General features: G+C 43.9%; 1 protein-coding gene and 7 non-coding genes across 8 annotated transcripts; all 8 read left to right on the forward strand.

Annotated features, from left to right (window-relative positions):
- Nucleotides 1-3,382: 3,382 nt before the first annotated feature.
- On the forward strand, nt 3,383-3,598 carry LOC133464200 (small nucleolar RNA U3). The gene has a single exon (XR_009784420.1). It is a non-coding gene; the product is annotated as a small nucleolar RNA U3 (small nucleolar RNA).
- Nucleotides 3,599-4,645: 1,047 nt separating this feature from the next.
- Nucleotides 4,646-4,861, forward strand: LOC133464246 (small nucleolar RNA U3). The gene has a single exon (XR_009784461.1). It is a non-coding gene; the product is annotated as a small nucleolar RNA U3 (small nucleolar RNA).
- A 1,015-nt stretch (nt 4,862-5,876) lies between these two features.
- LOC133464221 (small nucleolar RNA U3) lies at nt 5,877-6,092 on the forward strand. The gene has a single exon (XR_009784437.1). It is a non-coding gene; the product is annotated as a small nucleolar RNA U3 (small nucleolar RNA).
- Nucleotides 6,093-7,955: 1,863 nt separating this feature from the next.
- LOC133464237 (small nucleolar RNA U3) lies at nt 7,956-8,171 on the forward strand. Its single transcript, XR_009784453.1, has one exon. It is a non-coding gene; the product is annotated as a small nucleolar RNA U3 (small nucleolar RNA).
- An 839-nt stretch (nt 8,172-9,010) lies between these two features.
- Nucleotides 9,011-9,225, forward strand: LOC133464202 (small nucleolar RNA U3). The gene has a single exon (XR_009784422.1). It is a non-coding gene; the product is annotated as a small nucleolar RNA U3 (small nucleolar RNA).
- A 783-nt stretch (nt 9,226-10,008) lies between these two features.
- LOC133464255 (small nucleolar RNA U3) lies at nt 10,009-10,224 on the forward strand. The gene has a single exon (XR_009784469.1). It is a non-coding gene; the product is annotated as a small nucleolar RNA U3 (small nucleolar RNA).
- A 687-nt stretch (nt 10,225-10,911) lies between these two features.
- LOC133464192 (small nucleolar RNA U3) lies at nt 10,912-11,127 on the forward strand. Its single transcript, XR_009784413.1, has one exon. It is a non-coding gene; the product is annotated as a small nucleolar RNA U3 (small nucleolar RNA).
- A 932-nt stretch (nt 11,128-12,059) lies between these two features.
- On the forward strand, nt 12,060-20,015 carry si:dkey-191g9.7 (GRIN2-like protein). The gene is made up of 2 exons (XM_061745352.1): nt 12,060-12,355; nt 18,421-20,015. Exon 2 carries the CDS (start codon nt 18,428-18,430, stop codon nt 19,781-19,783), a length of 1,356 nt encoding a protein of 451 aa, XP_061601336.1. The 5' UTR covers nt 12,060-12,355; nt 18,421-18,427; the 3' UTR covers nt 19,784-20,015.
- The last annotated feature ends 3,134 nt before the right edge of the window (nt 20,016-23,149 follow it).

Raw genomic sequence — 23,149 nt, forward strand, 5'->3', positions numbered from 1 at the left:
ATGATCCGTCGTTTGAGTTTTCACTCAGGTCCAAACAGTTGATCAGTGAGTGTCACGTTGTCATGGCAACTGACCGGAAAAAGAGGCGTTTCTCAGATAAGGAGAGAGAGAGAGAGCCTTAATAAGGCTACGCCAGAGAGCAAAAAACTTCGAAAATCAGCTGCTGCTGAAATTAAACAAGAGCTTTTCCAGTCTAAAGTTGTAGATTGTGGGCAGTATTGTGGGATCTTGTGGGCATTTTATTTTGGTTTATTGCATAGCAGGATCCTGCGGGCATTGGGCACTTTATTTTGTGTTTGAATACTTTGATTCTGGTGTTAGTGTTTTATGGTTGGAAAATATGACGGAAAATAGTTTGCACTTTACAGTACAAGTTGTGACTGTCCTTTTTGTCCTGTTCTACAGAAGTAAAAGGATCATGTTACTGAGCTCAGCTGAGCTTTTGCAAGTGTGGATGTTTAACTTTAATATGCCTCCAAGTTGATTAAAACAACTTGTGCTGGATTTGATTCGTGACTCATCCTTTTTTTGCATGAAATAACTGAAAGTAACTTTTACTCAAATTACATTTTAAATGAAGTACTTTTGTACTTTTACTCGAGTAAATTTTTAGATGAGTACTTTTACTTTGAGTAGAATTTAAGCAAAGTAAAGATACTTTTACTCAATTACAATTTTTCAGTACTTTTTCCACCTCTGTAAATCACATGTGATCATTGATATTGTCAGTTTTTTGTTATTGTGTAGCTGTGTCCCTCTGTAGCTCTGTAACTCTGTAGCTGTGTAGCTCTGTAACTCTGTAGTTTTGTAATTCTGTAGCTGTGTACCTCTGTACCTCTGTAGTTGTGTAACTCTGTACCTCTGTACCTCTGTAGCTGTGTAGCTCTGTACCTCTTTAGCTGTGTACCTCTGTAGCTGTGTAACGCTGTACCTCTGTACCTCTTTAGCTGTGTACCTCTGTAGCTGTGTACCTCTGTATCTCTGTAGCTGTGTAGTTGTGTAGCTGTGTAACTCTGTAGCTGTGTAACTCTGTAGCTGTGTAACTCTGTAACTCTGTAGCTGTGTAGCTGTGTAACTCTGTAGCTGTGTAACTCTGTACCTCTGTAGCTGTGTAACTCTGTAGCTGTGTAGCTGTGTAACTCTGTAGCTGTGTCCCTCTGTAGCTCTGTACCTCTTTACCTCTGTAACTCTATAGCTGTGTAGCTGTGTAACTCTGTAGTTTTGTAATTCTGTAGCTGTGTACCTCTGTACCTCTGTAGTTGTGTAACTCTGTACCTCTGTAGCTGTGTAGCTCTGTACCTCTTTAGCTGTGTACCTCTGTACCTCTGTAGCTGTGTAACTTTGTACCTCTGTAGCTGTGTACCTCTGTAGCTGTGTAGCTGTGTAACTCTGTAGTTTTGTAACTCTGTAGCTGTGTACCTCTGTATCTCTGTAGCTGTGTAACTCTGTACCTCTGTAGCTGTGTAACTCTGTAGCTGTGTAGCTGTGTAACTCTGTACCTCTGTAGCTGTGTACCTCTGTAGCTGTGTAGCTGTGTAACTCTGTAGTTTTGTAACTCTGTAGCTGTGTACCTCTGTATCTCTGTAGCTGTGTAACTCTGTACCTCTGTAGCTGTGTAACTCTGTAGCTGTGTAGCTGTGTAACTCTGTACCTCTGTAGCTGTGTAACTCTGTAGCTGTGTAGCTGTGTAACTCTGTAACTGTGTAGCTGTGTAACTCTGTAGTTTTGTAACTCTGTAGCTGTGTACCTCTGTACCTCTGTAGTTGTGTAACTCTGTACCTCTGTAGCTGTGTAGCTCTGTAGCTGTGTAGCTCTGTAGCTGTGTAACTCTGTAGCTGTGTAGCTGTGTAACTCTGTACCTGCGTAACTCTGTACCTCTGTAGTTGTATAGCTGTGTACCTCTGTAGCTGTGTACCTTCACAAACACCACCAACAACATACATCGTATATATGTAGACTATGTGCGTGATTGCAATGTAAAAGCATATATCAGACTTTACTCCATAACTCTGAAGCCCTGTCCACTGTTACTGTACTGACACTGTAGCTGTTTAGCTGTGTAACTCTATAGCTCTGTAGCTGTGTACCTCTGTAGTTGTGTAACTCTGTAGCTCTGTACCTCTGTAGTTGTGTAACTCTGTACCTCTGTAGCTGTGTAACTCTGTACCTCTGTAGCTGTGTAACTCTGTACCTCTGTAGCTGTGTAACTCTGTAGCTGTGTAGCTGTGTAAATCTGTAACTGTGTAGCTGTGTAACTCTGTAGTTTTGTAACTCTGTAGCTGTGTACCTCTGTACGTCTGTAGTTGTGTCACTCTGTACCTCTGTAGCTGTATAGCTCTGTAGCTGTGTAGCTCTGTAGCTGTGTAACTCTGTAGCTGTGTAACTCTGTACCTCTGTAGCTGTGTAACTCTGTAGCTGTGTAACTCTGTACCTCTGTAGCTGTGTAACTCTGTAGCTGTGTAGCTGTGTAACTCTGTAGTTTTGTAACTCTGTAGCTGAGTACCTCTGTATCTCTGTAGTTTTGTAACTCTGTACCTAGCTGTCTAGCTCTGTAGCTGTGTAACTCTGTAACTCTGTAACTGTGTAGCTGTGTAACTCTGTAGTTTTGTAACTCTGTAACTCTGTAACACTGTACCTCTATACCTGTGTAGCTGTGTAACTATGTAGCTGTAACTAATGTTATTTATATAGCGTCTAATAGAATAACAAAATTTTATATATGTTTCGGTACCGTTCAGAACGAAAGAACATTGTTACAGTTTGTTTTACATTTTTTTAGTGTGTATTAACTTGCCGTTTTGGGCCTACTCGTCAGCAGAATTGCACCCTTACTGAGAAGAATGAGAATCACCACCCGTACAAAACGCACTGACCACATCACCCCCATCCTCATCCAGCTCCACTGGCTACCTGTCCATCACCGCATCCAATATAAAGTTCTTCTCCTCACATTTAAAGCTCTCCATAACCTGGTCCCTCAATACCTGTCAGACCTTCTCCACCCGTACACCCCCACCCGTGCTCTACGCTCCTCCTCAGCTGCTCTCCTGTCTGTACCAAAATTTAAACTGGCCACTATGGGTGGCAGAGCCTTCAGTTGCTCTGCACCCAGACTCTGGAACTCTCTCCCCCCCTGCATCCGTCAGATTGACTCCATTGGACAATTCAAATCTCACCTCAAGACCCACCTGTTCAGACTTGCATATCCAGTCTAAAATTTTTTGTATTCTATTTTATTTCCTGTTGTATTTTATTCATATTTTCTATGTTTTTTGTAAGGTGTCCTTGGGTGCTCAGAAAGGCGCCAACAAATAAAATCTATTATTATTATTATTAAGGATGTTTCCGTCAATGACCTTCTGTTGGCGGCGCTGAGGAAGTTAAGACTATACTTTCAGGGATCATTTCGATAGTTCTTGACTTGAGAAATGTGTTTCTAAAGTGTTTGGTCTCGCTATCCACGATGATGAGTCGTATTACCCGCTTTTGAGCGTGAAGTGGGCAAGAAATAATGATTAATTTCATATGTTACTTGTCATTGATGACTGTTCTGTACTCCTACTTGGAGTATCGAGGAAGGGGGTATGATCTGAGTGGTAGCTCATTACTGTTCAAAGAAATAAATATATTAAATCACATGTGATCATTGATATTGTCAATTTTTTGTTATTGTGTAGCTGTGCACCTCTGTAGCTCTGTACCTCTGTACCTCTTTACCTCTGTAACTCTATAGCTGTGTAGCTGTGTAACTCTGTAGTTTTGTAATTCTGTAGCTGTGTACCTCTGTACCTCTGTAGCTGTGTAACTCTGTACCTCTGTAGCTGTGTACCTCTGTAGCTGTGTAGCTGTGTAACTCTGTAGCTGTGTAGCTGTGTAACCCTGTAGTTTTGTAACTCTGTAGCTGTGTACCTCTGTATCTCTGTAGCTGTGTAGTTGTGTAGCTGTGTAACTCTGTAGCTGTGTAACTCTGTACCTCTGTAGCTGTGTAACTCTGTACCTCTGTAGCTGTGTAACTCTGTAGCTGTGTAGCTGTGTAACTCTGTAACTGTGTAGCTGTGTAAGTCTGTAGTTTTGTAACTCTGTAGCTGTGTACCTCTTTACCTCTGTAGTTGTGTAACTCTGTACCTCTGTAGCTGTGTAGCTGTGTAGCTGTGTAACTCTGTAGCTGTGTAGCTGTGTAACTCTGTAGTTTTGTAACTCTGTAGCTGTGTACCTCTGTACCTCATTAGCTGTGTCACTCTGTACCTCTGTAGCTGTGTAGCTCTGTAGCTGTGTAACTCTGTACCTCTGTCGCTGTGTAACTCCTTAGCTGTGTAGCTGTGTACCTCTGTAGCTGTGTAACTCTGTACCTCTGTAGCTGTGTAGCTCTGTAGCTGTGTAACTCTTTAACTCTGTACCTCTATACCTGTGTAGCTGTGTAACTATGTAGCTGTAACTAATGTTATTTATATAGCGTCTAATAGAATAACAAAATTTAATATATGTTTCGGTACCGTTCAGAACGAAAGAACATTGTTAGAGTTTGTTTTACATTTTTTTAGTGTGTATTAACTTGCCGTTTTGGGCCTACTCGTCAACAGAATTGCACCCTTACTCAGAAGGATGTTTCCGTCAATGACCTTCTGTTGGCGGCGCTGAGGAAGTTAAGACTATACTTTCAGGCATCATTTCTATAGTTCTTGACTTGAGAAATGTGTTTCTAAAGTGTTTGGTCTCGCTATCCACGATGATGAGTCGTAATACCCCCTTTTGAGCGTGAAGTGGGCAAGAAATAATGATTAATTTCATATGTTACTTGTCATTGATGACTGTTCTGTACTCCTACTTGGAGTATCGAGGAAGGGGGTATGATCTGAGTGGTAGCTCATTACTGTTCAAAGAAATAAATATATTAAATCACATGTGATCATTGATATTGTCAGTTTTTTGTTATTGTGTAGCTGTGCACCTCTGTACCTCTTTACCTCTGTAACTCTATAGCTGTGTAGCTGTGTAACTCTGTAGTTTTGTAATTCTGTAGCTGTGTACCTTTGTACCTCTGTAGTTGTGTAACTCTGTACCTCTGTAGCTGTGTAGCTCTGTACCTCTTTAGCTGTGTACCTCTGTACCTCTGTAGCTGTGTAACTCTGTACCTCTGTAGCTGTGTACCTCTGTAGCTGTGTAGTTTTGTAACTCTGTAGCTGTGTACCTCTGTATCTCTGTAGCTGTGTAGTTGTGTAGCTGTGTAACTCTGTAGCTGTGTAACTCTGTACCTCTGTAGCTGTGTAACTCTGTACCTCTGTAGCTGTGTAACTCTGTAGCTGTGTAACTCTGTAACTGTGTAGCTGTGTAAGTCTGTAGTTTTGTAACTCTGTAGCTGTGTACCTCTTTACCTCTGTAGTTGTGTAACTCTGTACCTCTGTAGCTGTGTAGCTCTGTAGCTGTGTAACTCTGTAGCTGTGTACCTTTGTACCTCTGTAGTTGTGTAACTCTGTACCTCTGTCGCTGTGTAACTCTGTACCTCTGTAGCTGTGTAACTCTGTACCTCTGTAGCTGTGTAACTCTGTAGCTGTGTAGCTGTGTAACTCTGTAACTGTGTAGCTGTGTAACTCTGTAGTTTTGTAACTCTGTAACTCTGTAACTCTGTACCTCTATACCTGTGTAGCTGTGTAACTATGTAGCTGTAACTAATGTTATTTATATAGCGTCTAATAGAATAACAAAATTTAATATATGTTTCGGTACCGTTCAGAACGAAAGAACATTGTTAGAGTTTGTTTTACATTTTTTTAGTGTGTATTAACTTGCCGTTTTGGGCCTACTCGTCAACAGAATTGCACCCTTACTGAGAAGGATGTTTCCGTCAATGACCTTCTGTTGGCGGCGCTGAGGAAGTTAAGACTATACTTTCAGGGATCATTTCTATAGTTCTTGACTTGAGAAATGTGTTTCTAAAGTGTTTGGTCTCGCTATCCACGATGATGAGTCGTAATACCCCCTTTTGAGCGTGAAGTGGGCAAGAAATAATGATTAATTTCATATGTTACTTGTCATTGATGACTGTTCTGTACTCCTACTTGGAGTATCGAGGAAGGGGGTATGATCTGAGTGGTAGCTCATTACTGTTCAAAGAAATAAATATATTAAATCACATGTGATCATTGATATTGTCAGTTTTTTGTTATTGTGTAGCTGTGCACCTCTGTAGTTTTGTAATTCTGTAGCTGTGTACCTCTGTACCTCTGTAGTTGTGTAACTCTGTACCTCTGTAGCTGTGTAGCTCTGTACCTCTTTAGCTGTGTACCTCTGTAGCTGTGTAACGCTGTACCTCTGTAGCTGTGTACCTCTGTAGCTGTGTAGCTGTGTAACTGTGTAGCTGTGTAACTCTGTAGTTTTGTAACTCTGTAGCTGTGTACCTCTGTATCTATGTAGCTGTGTAGTTGTGTAGCTGTGTAACTCTGTAGTTTTGTAATTCTGTAGCTGTGTACCTCTGTACCTCTGTAGTTGTGTAACTCTGTACCTCTGTAGCTGTGTACCTCTGTAGCTGTGTAACGCAGTACCTCTGTAGCTGTGTACCTCTGTAGCTGTGTAGCTGTGTAACTCTGTAGCTGTGTAGCTGTGTAACTCTGTAGTTTTGTAACTCTGTAGCTGTGTACCTCTGTATCTCTGTAGCTGTGTAGTTGTGTAGCTGTGTAACTCTGTAGCTGTGTAACTCTGTAACTCTGTAGCTGTGTAGCTGTGTAACTCTGTAGCTGTGTACCTGTGTAGCTGTGTAGCTGTGTACCTCTGTAGCTGTGTAACTCTGTACCTCTGTAGCTGTGTAACTCTGTAGCTGTCTAGCTGTGTAACTCTGTAGCTGTGTCCCTCTGTAGCTCTGTACCTCTGTACCTCTTTACCTCTGTAACTCTATAGCTGTGTAGCTGTGTAAATCTGTAGTTTTGTAATTCTGTAGCTGTGTACCTCTGTAGTTGTGTAACTCTGTACCTCTGTAGCTGTGTAGCTCTGTACCTCTTTAGCTGTGTACCTCTGTACCTCTGTAGCTGTGTAACTTTGTACCTCTGTAGCTGTGTACCTCTGTAGCTGTGTAGCTGTGTAACTCTGTAGCTGTGTACCTGTGTAACTCTGTAGTTTTGTAACTCTGTAGCTGTGTACCTCTGTATCTCTGTAGCTGTGTAGTTGTGTAGCTGTGTAACTCTGTAGCTGTGTAACTCTGTACCTCTGTAGCTGTGTACCTCTGTAGCTGTGTAGCTGTGTAACTCTGTAGCTGTGTAGCTGTGTAACCCTGTAGTTTTGTAACTCTGTAGCTGTGTACCTCTGTATCTCTGTAGCTGTGTAGTTGTGTAGCTGTGTAACTCTGTAGCTGTGTAACTCTGTACCTCTGTAGCTGTGTAACTCTGTACCTCTGTAGCTGTGTAACTCTGTAGCTGTGTAGCTGTGTAACTCTGTAACTGTGTAGCTGTGTAAGTCTGTAGTTTTGTAACTCTGTAGCTGTGTACCTCTTTACCTCTGTAGTTGTGTAACTCTGTACCTCTGTAGCTGTGTAGCTGTGTAGCTGTGTAACTCTGTAGCTGTGTAGCTGTGTAGCTCTGTAGCTGTGTAACTCTGTAGCTGTGTAACTCTGTACCTCTGTCGCTGTGTAACTCCTTAGCTGTGTAGCTGTGTACCTCTGTAGCTGTGTAACTCTGTACCTCTGTAGCTGTGTACCTCTGTACCTCTGTAGCTGTGTACCTCTGTACCTGTGTAGCTGTGTAACTCTGTAGCTGTAACTAATGTTATTTATATAGCGTCTAATAGAATAACAAAATTTAATATATGTTTCGGTACCGTTCAGAACGAAAGAACATTGTTAGAGTTTGTTTTAAATTTTTTTAGTGTGTATTAACTTGCCGTTTTGGGCCTACTCGTCAACAGAATTGCACCCTTACTCAGAAGGATGTTTCCGTCAATGACCTTCTGTTGGCGGCGCTGAGGAAGTTAAGACTATACTTTCAGGGATCATTTCTATAGTTCTTGACTTGAGAAATGTGTTTCTAAAGTGTCTGGTCTCGCTATCCACGATGATGAGTCGTATTACCCCCTTTTGAGCGTGAAGTGGGTTAGAAATAATGATTCATTTCATATGTTACTTGTCATTGATGACTGTTCTGTACTCCTACTTGGAGTATCGAGGAAGGGGGTATGATCTGAGTGGTAGCTCATTACTGTTCAAAGAAATAAATATATTAAATCACATGTGATCATTGATATTGTCAGTTTTTTGTTATTGTGTTGCTGTGCACCTCTGTAGCTCTGTACCTCTTTAGCTGTGTAACTCTGTACCTCTGTAACTCTGTAGCTGTGTAACTCTGTAGTTTTGTAACTCTGTAGCTGTGTACCTCTGTACATCTGTAGTTGTGTCACTCTGTACCTCTGTAGCTCTGTAGCTGTGTAACTCTGTAGCTGTGTAACTCTGTACCTCTGTCGCTGTGTAACTCTGTACCTCTGTAGCTGTGTAACTCTGTACCTCTGTAGCTGTGTAACTCTGTACCTGCGTAACTCTGTAGCTGTGTAACTCTGTAGCTGTGTAGCTCTGTAGCTGTGTAACTCTGTAGCTGTGTAACTCTGTACCTCTGTAGCTGTGTAGCTGTGTAACTCTGTACCTCTGTAGCTGTGTAGCTCTGTAGCTGCGTAACTCTGTAGCTGTGTAACTCTGTACCTCTGAAGCTGTGTAACTCCTTAGCTGTGTAGCTGTGTACCTCTGTAGCTGTGTAGCTGTGTAACTCTGTACCTCTGTAGCTGTGTACCTCTGTACCTCTGTAGCTGTGTAACTCTGTAGCTGTAACTAATGTTATTTATATAGCGTCTAATAGAATAACAAAATGTAATATATGTTTCGGTACCGTTTAGAACGAAAGAACATTGTTAGAGTTTGTTTTACATTTTTTTAGTGTGTATTAACTTGCCGTTTTGGGCCTACTCGTCAACAGAATTGCACCCTTACTGAGAAGGATGTTTCCGTCAATGACCTTCTGTTGCCGGCGCTGAGGAAGTTAAGACTATACTTTCAGGGATCATTTCTATTGTTCTTGACTTGAGAAATGTGTTTCTAAAGTGTTTGGTCTCGCTATCCACGATGATGAGTTGTGATACCCCTGTTTGAGCGTGAAGAGGGCAAGAAATAATGATTTATTTAATACGTTTCTGTCATTGATGACCGTTCTGTACTCGTCCTTGGAGTATTGAGGAAGGGGGTATGATCAGAGTGGTAGCTCATTACTGTTCAAAGAAATAAATATATTAAATCACATGTGATCATTGATATTGTCAGTTTTTTGTTGTTGTGTAGCTGTGTACCTCTGTAGCTGTGTAATTCTGTAGCTGTGTAGCTGTGTACCTCTGTAGCTGTGTAACTCCGTAGCTGTGTAGCTGTGTACCTCTGTAGCCTTGTACCTCTGTAGCTGTGTAACTCTGTACCTCTGTAGCTGTGTAATTCTGTAACTCTGTAGCTGTGTAGCTCTGTAGCTGTGTAGCTCTGTAGCTGTGTAACTCTGTAGCTGTGTAACTCTGTACCTCTGTAGCTGTGTAGCTCTGTAGCTGTGTAACTCTGTAGCTGTGTACCTCTGTAGCTGTGTAGCTGTGTAACTCTGTACCTCTGTACTTCTGTAGCTGTGTAACTCTGTACCTCTGTAGCTGTGTAACTCTGTAGCTGTGTAGCTGTGTAACTCTGTAACTGTGTAGCTGTGTAACTCTGTAGTTTTGTAACTCTGTAACTCTGTACCTCTGTACCTCATTAGCTGTGTACCTCTATACCTGTGTAGCTGTGTAACTCTGTAGCTGTAACTAATGTTATTTATATAGCGTCTAATAGAATAACAAAATTTAATATATGTTTTGGTACCGTTCAGAACGAAAGAACATTGTTAGAGTTTGTTTTACATTTTTTTAGTGTGTATTAACTTGCCGTTTTGGGCCTACCCGTCAACCGAATTGCACCCTTACTGAGAAGGATGTTTCCGTCAATGACCTTCTGTTGCCGGCGCTGAGGAAGTTAAGACTATACTTTCAGTGATCATTTCTATAGTTCTTGACTTGAGAAATGTGTTTCTAAAGTGTTTGGTCTCACTATCCACGATGATGAGTCGTAATACCCCCTTTTGAGCGTGAAGCGGGCAAGAAATAATGATTCATTTCATATGTTACTTGTCATTGATGGCTGTTCTGTACTCCTCCTTGGAGTATTGAGGAAGGGGGTATGATCAGAGTGGTAGCTCATTACTGTTCAAAGAAATAAATATATTAAATCACATGTGATCATTGATATTGTCACTTTTTTGTTATTGTGTTGCTGTGCACCTCTGTAACTCTGTACCTCTGTAGCTATGTAGCTGTGTGTCTCTGTAGCTGTGTAACTCTGTACCTCTGTAACTCTGTAGCTGTGTGTCTCTGTAGCTGTGTAACTCTGTAGTTTTGTAACTCTGTAGCTGTGTACCTCTGTACATCTGTAGTTGTGTCACTCTGTACCTCTGTAGCTCTGTAACTCTGTACCTCTGTAGCTGTGTAACTCTGTACCTCTGTAGCTGTGTAGCTCTGTAGCTGTGTAACTCTGTACCTCTGTAGCTGTGTAACTCCTTAGCTGTGTAGCTGTGTACCTCTGTAGCTGTGTAGCTGTGTAACTCTGTACCTCTGTACCTCTGTAGCTGTGTACCTCTGTACCTCTGTAGCTGTGTAACTCTGTAGCTGTAACTAATGTTATTTATATAGCGTCTAATAGAATAACAAAATTTAATATATGTTTCGGTACCGTTCAGAACGAAAGAACATTGTTAGAGTTTGTTTTACATTTTTTTAGTGTGTATTAACTTGCCGTTTTGGGCCTACTCGTCAACAGAATTGCACCCTTACTGAGAAGGATGTTTCCGTCAATGACCTTCTGTTGGCGGCGCTGAGGAAGTTAAGACTATACTTTCAGGGATCGTTTTTATAGTTCTTGACTTGAGAAATGTGTTTCTAAAGTGTTTGGTCTTGCTATCCACGATGATGAGTCGTGATACCCCCTTTTGAGCGTGAAGCAGGCAAGAAATGATGATTTATTTCATATGTTACTTGTCGTTGATGACTGTTCTGTACTCCTCCTTGGAGTACCGAGGAAGGGGGTATGATCAGAGTGGTAGCTCATTACTATTCAAAGAAATTGATATATTGAATCACATGTGATCATTGACATTGTAAGTTTTTTGTTGTTGTGTAGCTGTGTACCTCTGTAGCTGTGTAACTCTGTACCTCTGTAGCTGTGTATCTCTGTACCTCTGTAGCTGTGTACCTTTGTACCTCTGTAGCTGTGTAACTCTGTACCTCTGTAGCTGTGTAGTTGTGTAACTCTGTACCTCTGTGGCTGTGTAACTCTGTACCTCTGTAGCTGTATAGCTTTGTACCTCTGTAGCTGTGTAGCTGTGTCACTCTGTACCTCTGTAGCTGTGTAACTCTGTACCTCTGTAGCTGTGTACCTACACAAACACCACCAACAACGTCGTACACCGTATATGTAGACCAGGGGTGTCGGACTCTAGTCTTCGTGGGCCGGTGTCCCTGCAGATTATAGATGTTTCCCTGCTTCATTGCACCATGATACAAGTGACTGTGTCATCAACAGAACTATCCAGTCTTTGATGACAAGCTGGTGACGATGATTAATTAGAATCAGGTGTGAAACTACCTGAAACATGACAGAAAAAGATCCTCAGCTTATCTATTTCATCTGACTGCTGTCTGAAACCACGCATGCACATACACTCATTGAGTAAAACAGTTTCCATAGCAACGGGGCCATTGATGGTGGGTGGGTTGCGCTTGCTGTGAGGGCGGCAGGGAGGCTGAAGCAGAAACGAAGGCGAAGCAGCACCACAGAGAGTGAATGATGACAAACGCCTCACCCTGCAGCTTCCCTCCATGTAAACAGTTCATTCATACATCCACCCCTCTCCTCCTCCCACCCAGGTGGGGAGGACGATGACGTTGGCTCCTCTCATTGCCGTTCCCCCTCCCCCTCCACTCGTCTCCCACTACAGCTGATAAGATAAGCCAACTGCTCAGCAGCACAGCGCTGGCCGACAGGGTGGGATTTCAAGACTGCTCCCCCATTATTTTCATTCAGATGTTTTCAGGATTATCTCACGGTCTCCTCCATCTTGTCCAGAGGACAGGGATTCAGATAAAACAGCCAGAGGCCGGGGGGGGGGGGACAAACCAGACGGGTATCCCCTTAGCCCTGTGAATACATGAGTTAAATATAGAGGAAGGGAGGCGTCACCTGAAACCTGAGGAGAGAGGATACAGGCGTTCACCTCCGCCGTCAACCAACAAGAGCTGGAGCAGGAGGACGGAGCAAGCGCGCTGAAAGGTGAGATCACGGATGAAGACGTTCACCCCCCATTTTCTTCCGAGGAAGTGTGTATGTGTGCGGATCTTGTTGGAGGAGAATGGCGTGATGCATGTGTGTGTCCTAACGCAGGTGTCTATGTGATTAGGACAAAATAAAGGTGTGATGCTTCAAGAAGACCCACTCTGAACCAACTTCAGCAAGCAGAGGTGTTGTGTGTCCTGGAAAAACTGACTTTTGTACTTTTCCGAACTTGTTGCTGTTGAGAATCTTGGGGGGTTTGGTCACACTAAAGGTTTTCTAGTCGCCTCGTGACACATGCAGCAGGTATTGCCCCCACCTTTAACAAAACATTATAGAAACATCTGAATGTAGTGGATTATAACATATAAAGTTATTAATCATTATATATTTTAACAAAAGAAATGGGAAAAAAATGTGGGCAATACTAAGCAGCCCCACAATACCTTACCCTGCAATAATACAAAGGAGTTATTTCCTGTGGGATCAGTCTCTCACATGAAGGATTCTTGGTCCACTTGCCTTTACAACACCACTTCAGTACAGTGAGGGTTTTTATTTAGAACAAGCGTCACACAGATATGCTCATATTTGCCATATCAGCTCCTGTGACTGGAAAACCGAAACCCAAATCATCACCTCTCCGCGGTTGTGCTTGACATGGATATAATTATAATATTTATAATCATTTTATTTATCAGCCTTTTCAAAACATTCAAGGACACTATACAGGGAAAAAACGGCACATAAAAGTTACACGAAGTAAAATACTCTAGATGTCAATGTCCCTGAGGACCGGAGGGAGTGAATTCCAGACCTGGGGAGCTGGAAACTCTGCCCCCGCTCGGTGCTGAGGGCGGAGTGAGGGAACTCTGACGGATGAAGAGGCACGAGGTTGTGGACGACACTGAATGTATGCAAGAATTTGAATTTTAGTCTAAATTTAACTGGGAGCAGGGCTGTTGTGGGACTGGGGTGACGTGGTGAAATGATGGGGGTTTGGTGAAGACTAGCGGCTGAATCCTGGACTATTTGAAGCTTGTGGAGGGATTTGTGAAGGAGGCTGAAGAGAGGAGTTAGCGTCATCGGTACGGGAGGTGACGAGGCTGTGAACAAGGACAGAAATGGTGTGGGGGGTGGAGGGAGGGGCCAAGACAATTCCTGTTGCGTACATAAAAATATAACAAGATGACATATTTCAAAGATGATAACTACAGTCCTAACCTGAGGGAAGGAGGGGAAACTGGGGGGCTGTCGGTTGAGTAGGAATGAGTGTCGACTCACAGCAAGTTCCCGGCTCGACTACCTGGCCAAGCGGGGGTCTTTCTATGTCAGGGGTCGGCAACCCAAAATGTTGAAAGAGCCATATTGGACCAAAAACATAAAACACAAATATGTCTGGAGCCGCAAAAAATGAAAAGTCTTGTATAAGCCTTAGAATGAAGGCAACACATGCTGCATGTTTCTATATTAGTTATTACTGGGGGAAGGTTTTTTTTTCATTATGCACTTCGAAAAAAAAGTCGAAATTTTGAGAAAAAAGTCGAAATTTTGAGAAAAAAGTCGAAATGTCGAAATGTCGAGATTTAAAAAGGAAAGGAAAAAGGAAGAAAAAAAGGACAAAAAGAAGAAAGAAAAAGATAAAAAAAGAAAAAAGAAAAAAAGAGAAAAAAAGAAGAAAAAAAGAGAAGAAAAGGAAGAAAAAAAGAGGAAAAAAAGAAGAAAAAAAAGGAAAAAAAAAAGTCAAACATTTTTGAAAAAGCTCCAGGAGCCACTACGGCGGCGCTAAAGAGCCGCATGCGGCTCTAGAGCCGCGGGTTGCTGATCCCTGTTCTGTGTGGAGTTTGCATGTTCTCCCTGTGCTTGCGTGCGTTCCCTCCGGGTACTCCGGCTTCCTCCCACAGTCCAAAAACAGGCATAGTAGGTTAATTGGTGATTCTAAATTGCCGTGAGTATGTCTGGTTGTCTGGTTATGGTATGTGGCTCTGCGATGGACTGGCGACCTGGCCAGGGTGGACCAGGCACGTAGCCAGTAATGGCCCACCCACATTACTCACTGGCCCTCCCTGCCAACTTTGATAAAAAAATACATGTTTCACATAAACATATTCTAAAAGATTTTATGAGAAAAGGTATAAATATAATTGTGATTTGTTGTTGACTTGTGTTCAGCCTTTATTTTTTTTCTTCTGATTAAAATGGAACTTTTGAAACAAGTTGCAGGGATTGAGCCTCGGGACATAATTGATGGCTCTGGTTCTGACAGATTGAGCTGCCTTTAGCCAGCAAGCTAGCCGGCGTTGCAGCCGACTTATTCGCCACAACAATGGCTAAAGAGATTCATTGATTAGTTATTTTAAAAAAACAAAATTTGAAGAAGACACGCCATGTAAGCTATGCATGCAGTATGTTAACACGTCTGCTGTTTGGGTTCATGTTTAGTTGCCACTTTGTACAGTTAAATTGTTAATTATTGTGTTGTGCGCTGCAGAGCCAATGCACTGCCAGTTCAGCAAATAGGCTACAGTAGTGGCAAATAGGCTACTGGCCGACGGTTTTTCATGCTCTGTTGGTTGGGCATTAATTTGTAATGCAGATTACAAAGTAAAATTGACATTGCTTTTAATCTGTCTGTTTGTCATGTTTTCTACTTAAAAGTTTTTATAAGTCCACTTTTTCTGGGACAATATGGCCCCCCCATTTTTGTCCTGGCCCACCCAAAAAAATATTTCTGCCTACGCCACTGGGGTGGACCCCTGCCTCTCGTCTGTAATAAGCTGTGATAGGCTCCAGCAGACCACCGTGACCCGGATAAAACAGGTATAGAAAATGGATGGATGGATTTCTGTTTGTTACTGCTTAGTTTTAGGAAGTTTTAAGTGAACCAGGATTTCAGATAGGCAGGTGATGAGGGACGAAGGCGGGACTGTGGAATTTGGTTTGGTGGAAAGGTGCAGCTGAGGGTCAGCCATGAGGAAGTGGATACTGAATTTGCAGAAAAATATTGCCAAGGGGAATCAGGTAGATGATGAAGAGAAGCGGCCCCAGGAAAGATCCCTGGGGAACACCTGATATAACATGGAAGGGGCAGGATCTGAAGGAGTAGGGATGGATGGACTGAGTTCAGCCTGAGAAATATGAGTGAAACATGTTCCTGGGCATTAAGCCCAAACATCTCCACTTGGGGTAAGTCCCCTGCCAAGATTGACAACTGTCTTGAATGTTTTTTTTTTTACTTCTGAGTAATGTTTCTTACTTCAGAATGTTGAATTCCAAGTAGTTTGGAACTGGTTTTATAATCATTTCCAGATTTATGTGCAGAAAAACTGCTTCTTTAACTCTGCAGGAGTGAAATGCTCTGGGTTTTTCTGATGCACCTTTTTCAATAATACCCAGGGCTGACTCATCCCATCATGGGGCTCTAAATTAAGTTTGATATGTGGCCCTGCATCACTGTTAATTGTAATGGTTCCCGTCTTGGTCATTAACACAGCGACTACAAGTTTAATCATTTCAAATCTATGTGTGAGAGCATCGTGGTAATTAGAATCAAATCCATTCAGAGTCTGATTAAGAGGTGGCCATGGTCGCAGATAACAGATAATAAATTAACTGGTTTCCAGAAAGTCTCTAATGAGTCAGTAAAGTCAGCCCTCAGTGGGGCGGGGGGGTGGGTGGGGGGTTAAAATTAAACAAACACGGTTGCAAGAGCCTGGGCTAGTGTTGATTCACACTAAATGTTCATATCAATGCAACTTAAAGTGAGATAGGTCTCCTGAGAGGTAACAAAATAAACTCTGCTTTTGCTTGTTATACACAGAGTATAACAACGATTCAGGGAAACAAGTGCAAAAACTGAAAAAATTGATAAAATAATGAGATGAAATCAAATGGATTTCAGCATGTCTGAAAAAGATATTCTCTCTTTTCATGCTGTCGTAGCAGCACCAGCGTTTAGCTGGTTTAGCGCAGGAGCAACAGACAGGATCATTTTTGTTGCATAAAGGATCCAGCTTGGCTTTTCCTCCATTTATCAAACATCTGTAGCTGTAGTGGTCGTGGCCACATTGATAAATAATATGTTATTGTAAATGATCTATCACAGAATACCGAACAGCACTTTAAGTAGCTTTGTTCTTTTCACTCATCAGGTACATGAGTGGAGGTTAGAGGACGCAGAGGGGGCGGGAGGAGCACTGGGTGTGGGTGGAGTAAAGAAAACAAACTAGCAGAGCTCCCATTTTAAACAGCACATTACTCTGAAAGAATACTTAACACAGCTTGTTTTTAAAATGAAATACGTTTAAAAACATTGACTCTGAGTTAATATGTTAATATAGTATTTAGTAAGAACAAGTGAACACTTTTAAAGAATGCAAAAATAAGAAAGATGTGTCTAAAAGCAACCTCTCATACTGCAGTATTGTCCTCAGCTGAGCCTGAGGACCACTCATCCATCCATCCATCCATCCATCCATCCATCCATCCAACCATCCAACCATCCATCCATCCATCCATCCATTTTCCATAACTGCTTCATTATTGCTTTCACTTCAGTCTATAAATCAACCAATCACCAAACAATAGCCATGTTTGTGGGTTGTTTGCAGGATGTTGGCTCCTATTTTGTATATCCAGCAACTATCAGTGCTGTCGTGCTGCTTAAGAAGCTTATTTCTTTGCAAAAAAGTAATGCAGAGTGAATCCTCAGTATCACACACACACACACAAAACCCTCAGCCACCAAGTAAATATAGTCATTATAGCTGGTTAGGATACAGACACACAAGAATATTTATGGACCTTCCTAAGTTGCAAAAGCTTCTCCAATACATACTGTTAGCTAACAGGCAGCCAACATTATAAGTAGTTCTTAACTCACCTTTCCTAAAATTGCAGTGCCACTAATATTAAGTTATCAAAGCACTCAGAAACACCTTCATTATGCTGCCTTTCTCTATTCTGTTCTCTGTGTTGAGCGAGGAGGACTTTACTTCCTGAAAGGAACAATAACAGTACCAGGAGAGGTTTGTAGCTTCAGGCCGTCCACAGAGAATAAAAAGGGTAACCTGCGGGAGCCATCCAGCTGTTACTCCCGTCTCCTGGTCCAGGTCCATGAATGTCCAGGGACATGCAATGCAATTTTCAATTCAATTCAATTTTATTTATATAGCGTCTAATACAGGGGTGGGCAATCCTGGCACTCCAACAACAATCCAACAGCACAGCAGGCAGGTGGAAGCAGCAACGGGATGACCGGGGGTGGGGACCGCAGGCCAGCACGCAGCTCCCGAAGCTCCGGCCCAATCATCAAGCCCCAGGTTAGGTTCAGGGTCGGGGAAAGGTTGAGACGGGGCAGGGCCAGGGAGAGGAGTTTTGACGGACAAATCTCTCCCCCGCCTGCCCGGGCCGTTACCCTGCCCCCCTCACTCCCACGCTGCAGGATCCGGTGTTGTGCATTCAGAGATGCTCTTCGCCACCGGCAGAGGATGCTGCACCATGTACAAAAGAGAAAAAAGAGGAGAAAAAGGGGGGGCCAGCACAAGAAACTACTGGAGCGATGGACAAAAATGATGGCTATTAGATACTTATAATAAATGAAAATGGAAATGGAGAAGAGAGGAAGAGGAGAGGAGAAGAAGGGTGAGAGGCACCGCCCAGTGGAACATGTCGGTCCCCCCTGCAGCATAAGCCTATAGCAGCATATCTACCACCAAGCTATATTTGAGACTAACTATTATAGTCTTGTTCTATAGCTGCAACTATGACTACTGACTCTAACACACTAGAGTTTACACTAACTAGAGATTTACCAACACCAGCCAGAGGTTTACTAAACAATTTTCAACAAGACTATGTAAAACACCTTTCTGTGTGTATTATAAAGACATGTTTAGGAAGAAGAGGGTACTGGGCCGGGCTGACTGCAGTTCTGATCCGTCCGCAACTGAGAAACTGGGGAATTTTACAAAATGTAAAAATGTGTCTTTCTATCTTTTTTTGTATTTTTCATCTTTTATTTGTTGGTGTTGTATTCTCATACATGTTTAATTTGTCTTGTGCAGGTCTTCCATGGCGGACGCTGGGCGTCCTGTGTTGGAGCTGAACACGCTCGGAAGAGGACTTCCCTTTGAATCTCCAGCGGTAGCTGCAACCTCCTCCCCGAGGGAAACCCCCTGCAGCAGCTCCAGCACCAGCAGAGGGCTCCCTGAGCAGCACCCGAGCCCATCAGACCCCCCTGTGGTCTCCAGGGCTTCAACCCCCCCGTCTCTACACCAGTGCCGGACAGTCGCTGAGCAGGAAAAGGAGGCTGCCGGGACGGTCCGGCCTCGTTCTCCGGCCGTTCACAGCAGCCACCCGGACGCGGGTCCCCAGGATCCGGGCTGGGGGACTTGTGGTTGCCGTGCAGCCGATACGGGGATCGTTGAGGCTGAGACTCGGTCCATGTTGGCCTGCAAGCAGCCCATGCAGGTGCAGCAGTGCAACACGGTGACCACCAGCTGCAGAGGCGGGAGCAGCAGAGGGGGCTGCACGCTTCCGCCTCACAACCGCTGCGTCTGGAACTCACCTGTCACCGTTCAACGACCTGAACAAGACGCTCGTTTCCCCGACAAATGTCAAGACGCGCTTTGTTACTGCCCCTCGGTCCACCACAGCCCCTGTGAGGACACATTTGCTGCGTACTGCCACCCCCAGTCCATCCCTGCCCCCTCCCAGCTGCTACCACACCTGGCAGCCGCCGAGCCCAGCTTCAACATCCAGATCCAGCGCGCGGTGACACCTCCTCCTGCAGCTGTCCACCTCACCCCTCCTCGCCTCTCCTCCTCCGTCAGCGAGACCGGCCTGGATGCCAAATACGGAGCTCGGTGCTGCCACCTCAGATGCTCCTGGATCAGCTCCTTGCCTCCTCGTTCTCCCGCTCCGTCCCCCCAACAGCTCACCAGAGAGCAGTGCTGCCAAAACACCAGCATGAAACATGACGTTGGCACCATGACGGCCCACAAAGCTCTGAGGGATGTCGGAGTGCAGACGAGTCAGACCATCGGTGCTCACGTCTTCCCCCAGATCTGTCTGCAGAGCAGAGCTGATGCCGCCTCCGGTAAGAGTCCGAGCAGCCACGGCAAGGCAGATGAAGAAGTGGACGATGCGCCGAAGTCTCCGGTGAAGGACGTGAAGTGGGACGCGGAGGGGATGACGTGGGAAGTTTACGGGGCCTCTGTGGACCCCGAGGAGTTGGGCGTGGCCATCCAGCGACACCTGGAGATGCAGATCAAGGAGACGGCGAACCGTGCAAGCCTCCAGACACACCCAAACCCCAAGACATCCCAGCGGAGCAGGAACAGCAGCTGCCAGGGGAAGAAGGGCAGGATGATCCACAGCATCCAGACCGTGGCCTGCTGCAGCGGCAGCAGCGCAGCCGGGGACTGATGGACGGGACGGACCGGACCTCCGCACTGTGCACAGCAGCCATGACGGCTACTGATCATCTCCGCCTCAAATCCATCATCCCATAAGCAGGTTTGTGAAAGATCAAGAGAGAAACTGCACACTCACAAGTCTTTAAGGAGATTCTGACAGAAACACATGAATGTGGATAACGGCATCGGTCATAATCATAAATAAATAAAGATATGGATTAACACACAAGTACAGAAATAATAAAGAATGTTTTAACATTGGTTTATTTGTACATGCATTTATTTATGTCCAGTACTCGAGTTGTAAGAAAAAATCAGGGGGGATGGTGGATTTTATCATATGGGGACAGATAATTTGTGCTGATTACAAATAATATAATATATTACAAATAATAGCAGTGACCAAAACAGCTGCAGAAATACTGCAGGAATGACATAGCAGCAGTTAAATGCAGCCTTCTGTAAGCTTTAAATATCCACTGGGCTTACATCAAATACATCAAAACACAACAATAAAAAACACTTTTCTGAACTTATCAATATGACTCTGTCCTTCACAGGATAAGTAAAATGGATCACTGCAAAAACTCAAAATCTTAACAAGAATATTTGTCTTATTTCTAGTTACCGTCTTATTTTAGTAAAAAAAAATCTCATTACGGCTTCCGGTTGGTGAGCAGATGGAGTAGACGTGTTTCGCGAGTGCTCCCGTGAGTGCCAAACTTTTTAAACCACCAAGCCCTCAAACTTTCAAACTTTTTCCTTTAAAAAGGATTCCCTGTTTTTCTTTTTTTTTTTTTTTTTGTCTCGAACGAGCCCACTTACCTCCGAGATGGCTTCGAAGAGCGGCAAGTCGGGCAAAAGGGACGATGCTGGCGCTGTCTTAACCCTGGCGGCCATTACCACGTTGCTGGAGGAACACCGAGCTGCCCTGGCCGCCGAGTTCAAAAATACTTTCAGTCAGCTCGACTCCAAACTCGACCAAACGCGGCTCGCGGTCGAGGACCATGGCCAACGTGTTTCGTCCCTTGAACTCGCCACAGAAGACCTCAGCCAGCGAGTTACGGACCTTGAAGGCATCTGCTCGACTCTACGGGATGATAATGCTCGGCTGAAGGCTAAGGTGGTGGATTTGGAGAGCCGAAGCAGAAGGCAGAACATCCGTATCCTGGGTTTACCGGAGTCTACTGAGTGCGGGTCTCCTGCGGCTTTCTTCTCCGGGCTGCTGTGTGAGGTGTTCGGGAATGATACGCTGCCGTCACCGCCAGAAATAGACAGAGCGCACCGCTCTCTCGCCGCCAAGCCGGCCCCGGGACAGAGACCGCGTCCGGTCATCATCCGCCTTCACCGGTTCCAGACCAAGGATATCCTCGTGAGGGAAGCGCGGCGCAGAGGAAAGCTGGAATATCGCGGCCACCCCATCCGGGTCCTGGAGGATTACAGCCCCGAAGTTGCCAGCCAACGAGCGGAATACAGCGGAGTTATGTCAGAGCTATATCACCTGGGTCTGAAGCCGGCTCTGCTCTTCCCCGCCCGGCTCCGGCTCACGCTGTCCGGGGGGGCCAGGAAGTGGATCGGCTCCGTGGATGAGGCGCGCAAATTCATCACGAGTCGCAGCAAATCCTCAAACCCGCCGTAACGGGACTGTTGGAGGCTTTCACGGCTCCGCCCTGCAGCCCGGTGTGGTTCACTGGCGCTCACTGACTGACTTTTTTTTTCTCTCTCTTTTTTCACGTGAGTCATTACAATATTCCTGAGGGGAGGGTGAGTACCCCGCGACAAACATTTTTGTTTTTCAGTCTTTTTCTTTTTTTTTTTTTTTGCCTGAAATCTTTTAGTTTTCATTTAAAACCTTATTTTACTCTGTTGTTAGTTCGACTGCCCCTTTGCAAATGTCATTAATTTGCAGTTCTTTTTGGCTATTTGAGGGAAGGGGGAAAAAAGGGAAAAATAAGTGATGGAGAGGGAGAGAAAAAAGCGAAAAAATAAAAGCTTTTCCAATTTACCTATAAGTTTTGTAATAATTGTAAGCTGTTAACCTTACTTTTACGCTGTTTAAGTCGGAAGTTTTATATTTTACATTTTTGTACAGATATTTCTGGGCTCTTATCGGGACTTCCAAGTCAAGATTTGAGAGGGTATTTCTTTTTTTTTTAATTTATATCTACACATTTTGAGGTGCTAATTTCATATATTCATGATGCGGGAGCAAAAGCTATTAGTGTGTAGGACAGGAAGATGCGTTATTGCACTTTGTTTGTTTTGAAGAGCTTGCTGCTTTTTTTTTTCTTTTTCTATAGCAGCTGTCTTATTTGGGGTGGGTGGGTCGGGGGGATATGTCACTGCCAGAAACTTTGCATTAATTCTTTTCAACTCCTTACTTAATGTGGGTCACATTCAGCCTCCTTTCCGTTTCTTTTTTTTTTGCCTAGGTCATTGTGCTCACCTCCTAATTTTTCTTCTTAAATATTATGAATAGATTCTTGAAGCTGGTGAGCTGGAATGTTAAGGGTCTGAATCACCCTGTTAAAAGGAAAAGGGTCTTCTCACATCTAAAACATCTTAAAACAGAAATAGCCTTTCTACAAGAAACTCATATTCGCAGTTCTGATAATAGCCGCCTGTTCCCGAGGTGGTCAGGGCAGGGATTTCACTCCTCCTTTCAAGCTAAGGCCCGAGGAGTTTCAGTTCTGATCAGTCAGGATGTTTCATTTGAGCAGCACAACGTGATTTCTGACAAGTTTGGTCGCTACGTGATCGTTTCTGGAAAATTATTCAATACATTGGTCGTACTTGTGAACGTTTATGCCCCTAATTCAGATGATGCAGTCTTTTTTGAACGACTGTTTTCACTGCTCCCTGACCTTAATACATATTCTCTCATACTTGGTGGTGATTTTAATTGCTGGCTTGACCCAGTCCTAGACCGATCCTCTACCAACCCCGGCACAGCAAGTAAGTCAGCCCGTCTTATTCAGGCGTTCCTTTCTGACTACGGTGTTTGTGATGTGTGGCGTTCTTTACATCCATGTGACAGAGAATACTCCTTTTTCTCACAAGTGCACCACACATACTCGAGGATTGATTATTTTTTTATTGATAATCAACTGATTCCCCTGGTTCATTCCTGTGCTTATCAGAGCATTGTCATTTCCGACCACGCTCCTGTGGTCCTAACCATGTCCCTTCCTGACTTACCTCAAAGAGACAGACAGTGGCGATTCAATTCAACTTTGCTGTCGGACAGAAATTTTGTTAAATTAATGGAAACGGAAATAGCCTTTTTCCTATCCACAAATATGACTCCAGGAATGTCTAGTCTAACTGTCTGGGATTCCCTCAAGGCTTATCTCCGGGGACAGATTATATCCTACAC

This window comes from Cololabis saira, chromosome 17 (genome assembly GCF_033807715.1).
Source record: "Cololabis saira isolate AMF1-May2022 chromosome 17, fColSai1.1, whole genome shotgun sequence".
Taxonomy (NCBI): domain Eukaryota; kingdom Metazoa; phylum Chordata; class Actinopteri; order Beloniformes; family Belonidae; genus Cololabis; species Cololabis saira.